We start from the raw sequence: 9,015 nt of genomic DNA, 5'->3' as shown, positions 1-9,015 counted from the left end.
TCGTTTCACGTTGATTTTCATCCATTTTTTTTTTCACTGGAGTTGCATGAGTTGTAATAATTTATCTATTCCTGATAATTCCTGTTTTTCTCTTGCCATGATTGTTGTTTCGAAAATGTTTTCTTGTTCTATATGTTCTTCTTGTTCCAAATGTTCCTCTTGTTTTTTGTTTTCTTTGCTTTTGCTTCTGGTGTTCGGTTCGGCATGTAGTTAAATTTTTATCCTCGCCTGATACGAAATTCGAAAATACCTTTTTTGGTGTAGAGACGAAAATTTTTCTTTCCCCAAATATAATCAATTTATCACAAAAATTTTCAAATTTATCAAAATTCAAATCAATCAAAAATAAAATAAATACGTAAAATTGTACCTAGATAAAAAAAAATAACTCAAAAAAATATTTCATAAATTGTATATATATCAACTTTTTCCAAGGGGCAAATAAATTTTCCTTCACCTGTTTTTCCGTTTCCTATCCTTTCAAATTCACAACCAGATACTTTAAGGCCCCAAGTTAGGCGCCATGTTGTTATGATCTGCTTTCTATTACTTTTATATTAGTTAGTATTTATTTGATTAATTATTTAATTAACGCAAATCAATCATAAAAATTAAGAAAAAATTTCAGGGTGCCTTTTGTCATAAAAAATTTAATTAAGTTCTCTTAGGTTATACTTATCCTTTCTTGTGGCTTCAGTATCTCTTAGTTGATCCTTATCGGGATAAAATAGGAAAAGGAAATAAATAGACAAATCATAAATAAGCACATACAATTACCTTTATTATCAAAAGCAATGTTCTGTAAATTTATCAATTAAATTCTGTGGGTATAACTGTCCAAAAGAAACTTTTACCATATAAATTAATCTAACTCAAACAAATATTTATCGCTTTGTTCTTGATACCATTAATAAAACCAGCTCAACAAACAAATTTGGTATTCGCAAAATTACTTATACTTCCTATTAAACTTTTGAAATGTTGGAATCTTAAATTCATATCGACGGTGGAAAAGCAAAACACTTGAAGCGCCATTTTTTAAACTTTACAGGAGAGCCAATTAAAGTTATAATTTTACGAAAAAAATTCATTAAAAATTCAATTTTACTCTTATTTCGATACAAAAAATAACGGTATGTCATAATTTTTAAACTCTTTATCTACGGTCAGTTTAGAAACTAGAATGATAGATATAAATAAAAATAAGTGGCGTTTAATGATTTTAGTCAAAATATAAAATAAGGCAAAACAATTTAATGTACACATAGACACTTTATTTGGGTAAGGAAAAACGCATTAACCACCACTCTTACCAAATTATGAGATGCATAAAAACAATTCAACTGCATTGGTAAACTTTTATATCTGCTAGGCAGAACAAATTATATGACGCAATACTCTCTAAAATGCCTCGAGAAAAACAACTTAAGTACTTTAACAAGTAATAAAAATTAGGCAATGAATAAATTAAGTACCTACCTATTCTTGTACTAAATAAGTAAAGGAAAAAATAAAAAAACTAATATTTTTAAAAGAAGTTTAATTTAAAACATTATTATTATAACTAAAATAAAATAAACTGAAGAAGTAATTGTAACGACAAACGCACATTATTATGAGTCATCTAATACCTTATTAAACATAATTATTGCACTAGAGTTTTAATTCGACACTTACCTATATCTAGGGTGACGGTTATCAGAAATAAAATAACGTTTAGAAAATAATATTAATATAATAAAGTATAAAAACAAAAACTCGCTCGTTATACAAGATAAATCTTGTGTACAATAAGTTTGGGTATTAAACATATACGGCTAACTGATGTGAAATGAAAACAAAAATTAAATATCTAAAACAAAGTTTTACATAATGTCGTCTATATCCGTTTCTGCGAGGGTATCAATTCCTGTAACTGAAGGTAAATTTATATATTCCTTTTGGAACAATTTGGGGATCACCTGATCATCACAAAGTTTTTTTAAATCGTTATATTTTGTTTTAGTTATGGGCAAAGGTGTTTTGTACAATTGGTCCACGACCTTTGAATTTATACCTCCCATGATGATAGGAATAATTTCTTCTTCTTCATCGGATCTCATGCTATATTTGACTGACATCTGATTGATTTTAGACTTTTTAAAAGTAGCAACTCTGATCTTGCTTATCTTTCCAGTTAAATTACCGCGAAAATATTTGTCAGCAAAGGTTCCATAACCTTTGAAATCTGTATGATCCAAATAACTGACGTTATAAGGCTTTGGTTCTTTTCTAGCTAACTGACAAACTGTAGCCCATTGCGAAGGGGCCCATACAATAGTATTTTTTACAGCGCCTTTTATAACAGAGTGCATAGAATCAACAGACATCTCTGTATGTCCCGGGAGCAAGTAGTTCATTTGGATGCTTACAATATTTTCACAGTTTTTAAGCGCATTATGAATGGCTGACAAAATGATCCTATTCTTATTCTGTCCGGGACATGAATCGGAATACAGTATGAGGTGTTTCACTGAGATGCGTGCATCCACTAGATCTATGTATTTCTGGATAATAGAAGCAATTTCATTGCTCCCTCGTTTTCCTTCAGTTTCTCCCCAGATGTAACAAAAGCCTTCTCTGCTGCCATTTTCATAAAAACATAAGTTGTATACGGCATATTTCCTTGAATAATAGAGTAACATGCTTTCGCCATGGGGAGTGTTCAATACCTTTTGAAGATCAAAAGATGTACAAATTAAATCTGTGCGTTTCTGACTCATTTCACGATGAAAACTGTACCTTTCCTTGCTAGCTTTCTTTTCCATAAGGTGGTCTTCCTTTTCTGCTTTGCTCTCTTCAGTGTTTGCTGCATCAAATTTAATACATTTGAGACATTTATCTTTCTTAGGAATATGAAAGCCTATATTAAATTCAGTATTAAATATGTTTAAAAAAATTTTTTCACTGACATAGTCTATTCCCTCGGATGTTTTCTCGCCTTTGTAAATACGGTACAAATTTTTTTGGTTCCTAAATTCTACTGGTAAGTAAAGTTTAGTAGTATCCTTTCGACAGTAGTGAGAGGGCAGTGCTGGCAACTTTTTGATGAAGTTTATAACGCTTTGTCGTGTAGTTTCCTTAGTTTTATTAGCAGGTATAATTTTACCTCTTAGATCATCTTTTGCAGATCCCTCAATGGAATTTGTTAGTGTATAATGTACATAAGTTTGTGTAATATCTAGGGTGTTAAGTAGAAACTGCTGGCAGACTCTTCGTCTATCTTCGTTATCATTAATGTAATATTCGTACGAAAAAGAACGTTTCCCACTATCTTTTGAACGTTTTCTCTTGATTGAATTTCGTCGGCTCATATTTACAATCCAATCGCGTTGTCTAGCACTACTCAAACTCCAAAAATGATGAAACAATGACAATCTTCTTTCTTCGGTTACATTCTGGCAGCCATTGCCGCATTTTTTCCCGATACAAGGATTAGGTTTAATTTCTCTTTTAGAACGTATTGTTCCATCTGCTCGGGTATACTCTTGACCTCTATTTTTAAGATCCTTTCTATTCTTTCTATAATTTATTCGTTTTGTTCTTTTACCTTTTTCGCCAACTATGTCAATATCATCTGTTTTACTGGCTAACTCCTTACTTACCTTCTGTGTTTTTTTGACTATCTTTTTCTTAGGCCTCTTATTATGGGTAGATGTATCTGAAGACGTGTTACCTGTATCACTCCACGAACTAGAACCATCAGTAAAAAACGGGTCTTCATTATCGGAGATAAATTCACAATATGTCTTTTTGTTAAGTCTGGGTCGTTTGGATTGTTTTGTATTTTGCTTAATATTAATAGGATCAGAAGCAGCATCTTTGGCGACTAAATTTTCCATTGTGTTCGTTATTACATTGCTATCAATTACATTGCTATCAATAGTCCGTTGAAACTCTGCAACAGTGTCAACTGAAATAAAAGAGATGATATTTTATTTATATTTCATAATAGGGCTAATATAACAAGAATGAATAATAGAAAGACTGACAATAAATTATCATGAATGTACATACAAATGAAGCACCCAAAACGTTCGCAAGTTGAGCATTTCAGAGCCGTGTAATGATAATGTTTGCTATAGTGTATCGTCTACCCTTTTATAAAATGATATTTAAAATACGAAATTATCATCTATCTTTTATCAACTAGCTGAATATTGCAAATTAATATTATTGAAAATAACAAATTCCAATACGAACCTATTCCTTCCAAGGTTGGTGGAGTCTCAGTATTATGGCCATCGGTATTATTGTTTTGCAAACATTCTATTTGTGGGACATCGGTGTTTTTGTGTATTTCTGAAATAAATTACTACAATTTATTTCTCAAACTATTGTATCCATTAGTACTTGTGTAGAGAGAAGCTTTGTGTTCATAACATATCTCAAGAAAAATTTAGTCCAAACAATAAACACTCGTCATTTACTTTAAATATAACAGGTAGTCGCCTACGTTTCAATCCCACCAATGCGTTTATTAGAAACAAAAGCCGCTTTTATCCTTATAAAGGCAGATGACAACATAGGCGAAAGTGGAGTGAAAATCAGACAATGGTAAATATAGTGAATAAATGATTATTAAATATAATACATACCTAATTTACTTATTGACTGATGATTTTTATAAAATATTCTAGAAGATGAAACATGATCACCCATATTTTCAATGCTTGTCAAGGGTTGATTATTATCCAATAATGAAGTTAATTCCGAAGATTGTTGTTCCTGTGTAGGGTTTGATGCTATTTCGTCTTCGAAGGATAATTTACGTTTAGCCCGTACCTGAGAGAATTCGGATATTACTTTTTTATAAAACTTCCTACGGTCCATCATCACGTAACTGTAAAAAAGTTTTTGAATTAGGCAGTTAATGAATAAGTATGACAAGTTTAATAGATAAACAACTATTTTCTATTTAAAATAATACCATAGACTAATAATAAATCCGATACTTTTAAGATAATTAATAAACAAAAGGTAATCATTTACTTACTCGGTTCTACTATCAACCTTATCGACAAGTCTCAACAAACGTGATATCTCCCCGTAACGGCTGATCACTGACTGAAGCAGAGTTGCCAGATGCGATTTTCTAAATCCCCCACTTTTAAACTAAAATTCCCCCAAATTGAAGCTCAAATCCCCCAAATTTAATAGCTTTGTTCGTGGAGGCGGTCCATGGCTGATTTCTAACTAATGCGCATGCGCAGTTCCGTTTTCAAGCGCTTAAAAACGGAACTGCGCATGCGAGTCAGTCGGGGGCCAGTCGTGGACTGTCTCCGCGAACAAAGCTAATGAATTAGTAGCAGTAGTACACGGTAGTACCCAAATGTAGATAACAGCAAACCAAAATTATAGTACTTATCAACAGAGGGCACTGAAATAATTCATAGGTTTTCTCGTCTTCGATTATATGACAGTAGAATACACAGTTCTTTATATGTATATTCACAAATTTAATTTACCACGACAATTAAAATTCTCCATAATTCTTCCCCCAAAAAATCCCCCAACCACTTTTGCTTAAAAAAATTCCCCCAGACGCTTTCAAATTACCCCAAGAATGGGGGGAAATACCCCAATCTGGCAACTCTGGACTGAAGCGACCTTTGATTGGCACTTCTATTTATAACTTCGTCACTTGCAAAAAATTCGTTAAAAAAACGTTGCATTAAGCGACACGTTAATTAAATAACCAGAAAAATGTATATCTTAAACGACACTAAACATCCTTTACAATTGAAGTCAAAACAATTTAGGCGCCATTTATAAAAATTGTAATGCTGTCGGTTAATTTAAAAACATTTGTGATAATTTTTTATACGTTACATTAAGCGACACTTCGTATTTTATTAGACATCTTGCAAAACAAATTGAACGCCATTCAACCCATTCTGAAAATATGAGGAAAACACATTAAATACGCGATCTGCAATAAATGTTAGATAGGAAAAATAATTTAAGTCACCTACCACTAACTAGTATGAACACAGAAAAACACTTTAAGTATTATTAGTAACATAGTTCAGGGTAAGGAAAAACAATTTCACCACCTCTCGCTAGCTAAAAAGGGAAAGCATAAACAATTGGAATGCCAAATATATCAAACGGATGTTAACTTAAGAGCAACCTATACGGAAATTGACAAAATTTTGTGTCGGTACAATTATCGATGATAAAAAATGATTCACAAAACTGCAATACTTTAAGCGACATCAAAGTCCTCAGAGAGTGATGAAACTATTACCAATCGACGCAGAAAAAAATGCTGATTTCAGTGATATATAAATGTCATTTTTGACCAAAATGTCGCTTAAAGTGTTTTGCTTTTCCACCGTCGATATGCTTTTACGTAAAAAAATTAACTTCGTATTGTAAAAAAAAAACTATCACATAGGTTATTGACTGACCTTTTTGATTCACACACAATTATGTCTCCTCTTGACCCAAAAAGCTCCTCCTTGTTGATTATGTTAGGCTACCAATCAAAGCCCTCTCCGTTCTCAGCAAACAATCCAGCAGGATACCAGCAAATATTTCTCCAAAACACAAGCCAGGCCTCTTTTTTGCCAGTACTCGTTCAATAAACTCCAAAACTCTCTCCTCTCTTTCTCTCAACAATAATCTCCTGAGACCCAAGTATCTTTTTTACTTGGTGTCACAAATAATTTTAATAACGATAATTCTTGTAACTTACTCTCTTGGACTTTACAGAATCAAAGAGGTATTTCTTTTCGATTTGATTTTTCTCTCGTTCCACTTTTTTCAGCTACTCTCACTATCAAAACAAAACACTAGTACCTGCTTCTGAACTACTCACGAAAACTTTTGACTGCTCCTTTCGGATGCCGGTAACACAATAATCCCTCTTTCCAAAACTATCTGAAAATTCAACCTTCTCTCCTTCCCATTCCAAATTGCCAAACCAATCAGAGACATTTCTTCTTCCCCACTCTTTTTTTCATTCAAAAAAACCACTCATACCTTTAAAAATATTCCTACCATCATAATAATTACTTTCGGGAAATTCTACAAAATTTACTCGGGGTTAAACAAAAAGAGATTAAAATTCCAAACTTTCTTTACCTTAATTTTCTAAGAACTAATTACCTATGTCTTCTACCTTTTCCCGTAATAAACAATCGGTTTAAAATAATAATCCTAAATAACTTTCACTTCACTTTTTATTTACAAAAATATTTTTAATTCTTCATGGAAAACTTCATTAAGGAGAAACCACCTTGCGTGAAAGCCAACTTCTAATAAATATTTACAAATCAATATACAGGATGTATCAAATTTATGTGCCCGCATTATATTAAAAAAATTAAATTTTTATTCTTTCTTTGATTGCCAAATTGATACACAATAATATATAGCGTAAGATTAATATATACATATTGCAATAATATACAATTTCAACTTATAAAAAATTTCCCAGACTCTTTCAAATGGGATTTAAAAAAAATAACATCAACATCAATATTTTACTTAAAAATAAATTGGATAATGCAATTTATGTTCTATTTTTACTACCATCAAAAAAAAAATAATGTGTGTGTTCTTTGTACGCACGTAAGAAGGTTTACTTCTATTATATGATTTCTTAAAAATAAATATAGTTTAAACAGTTTGTTTTAATTTTTTTAATCACCAAACTAATTTTGTGCTTACCGCTTAAAAAAATTAAAAAAAAAGTATAAGATTGCACTGGATTCGAACTCAAGACGTCTCGATCTCTGGTCGAATTAGTCGAGGCATTGAAGCACAAAAAAGGCCTTACTGTCGATTTTTGGCGCAGTAAGATGGATTTTAAGGCAGTTTGGTGCGTTGGATTCGTGAGAATGTCAGGAAATTTTGTGAACTAATGTAATGAATAAGAAATCTGAAATTGCATTTGTGCATAAGAAAAATGCATTTCAAAGTGCATTTTGAAATAGGCAACTATTATAAATTTGCAACTCGGTAAATAGTTGGGCAACATCCCGATTAATTATTTTAATTATTTTTAATCATTTTTAAGTCCATATAATAATAATCTAAGATGTCAATAACCATTAATAATAAACAAAAAAATTTTCCTTATGGGGAATCGAACCAAGTACTAACACGTCCGTAACTTGAACACATACCGCTAGCCTACGCAGACGCTTGCTAGACACAGGCGATATTAGTTATAAACAAAAATAAATAGGTAAGTAAAAATTGTAAAAAAAATTATTACATACTTAAATGTATTATAAAATTAATATATTCCTAAATTTTAGAAGAAACATTCGTAAATAGGTATATTTATACAAAACATTCGAAAAATCGACACTACAATCCTTCAATGCCTCGACTAAATGCTATACCAAATACGCTACGAGGACTGTGTCTGTATCGGTTCAGACGTACCTAATTACAATTCACGGTAACAAACAGACAAGGTAAATAAATATACAATAAAATGTTTTAATACTACTCATCTTACTAATATATTTACTAAAAAAACTAATATATTATTTTCACACCTTTTCTTGCACTGATATATTTATACATAACTATAGTTTATTTTTTAACCAGGAGGAGTAAACTAAAGAGACAAATTCACACCCAAGAAAGTCACTAGAATAATAACCAAATACATCTTATTTTTTGGTTGATTTAGTCGGCCCTCAACGGTAATCCATAAATATTATATTAAATTAATACGTCCCTAAAAAGTTCCAAAAACAATTGCTTTTTATATAAAAGTAGACTAACAATCTAAAAATTAAACAAATAACACAGAAAACACAAAAATCGCCGATATAACTTAATAATTAACCTACGAAATGTCACTAGTGTCAAAATTTGATAAATATCATTAGTGTCAAAATTTTATAAGAGTGGAGTAAACTTACCTGCGGTTGGACCAATTACAAACAAGCAATACAGCGCGGTAAATTTGAATCACTCCTCTTGGTTAAAAAAACAAACCATAGAAAGGTT

General features: G+C 31.3%; 1 protein-coding gene across 2 annotated transcripts; it reads right to left on the bottom strand.

The window, feature by feature from the left end:
- Positions 1 to 1,520: 1,520 nt before the first annotated feature.
- LOC126885114 (uncharacterized) lies at positions 1,521 to 5,436 on the bottom strand. Of its 2 annotated transcripts, XM_050651542.1 has the most exons (4): positions 5,036 to 5,435; positions 4,638 to 4,882; positions 4,243 to 4,341; positions 1,528 to 3,952 (listed from the first exon to the last, which is right to left on the bottom strand). In XM_050651542.1, the coding sequence occupies exons 2-4, from the start codon at positions 4,873 to 4,875 to the stop codon at positions 1,866 to 1,868; spliced, it is 2,424 nt and encodes an 807-aa protein (XP_050507499.1). In that variant the 5' UTR covers positions 4,876 to 4,882; positions 5,036 to 5,435; the 3' UTR covers positions 1,528 to 1,865. The 2 variants fall into 2 exon arrangements, with proteins under 2 accessions (XP_050507500.1, XP_050507499.1); XM_050651543.1 differs by lacking the exon at positions 4,243 to 4,341 and having other exon boundaries at positions 1,521 to 3,952; positions 5,036 to 5,436.
- Positions 5,437 to 9,015: the final 3,579 nt, after the last annotated feature.

The sequence above is a fragment of the Diabrotica virgifera genome, chromosome 5 (genome assembly GCF_917563875.1).
Source record: "Diabrotica virgifera virgifera chromosome 5, PGI_DIABVI_V3a".
Lineage (NCBI taxonomy): Eukaryota > Metazoa > Arthropoda > Insecta > Coleoptera > Chrysomelidae > Diabrotica > Diabrotica virgifera.
Note: the sequence above shows the minus strand (reverse complement) of the source record. Positions and strands in the feature narration are given on the sequence as shown.

Bases quoted from the DNA above. Each gene is read 5' to 3' on its own strand.
- LOC126885114 (XM_050651542.1), bottom strand. From the start codon at position 4,875: ATGATGGACCGTAGGAAGTTTTATAAAAAAGTAATATCCGAATTCTCT. The intron at 4,342-4,637 runs GTATGTATTATA...AATTTATTTCAG, and splicing joins TCAGTCAATAAGTAAATTAG to AAATACACAAAAACACCGAT. The intron at 3,953-4,242 runs GTTCGTATTGGA...CTTTTATTTCAG, and splicing joins ACCAACCTTGGAAGGAATAG to TTGACACTGTTGCAGAGTTT.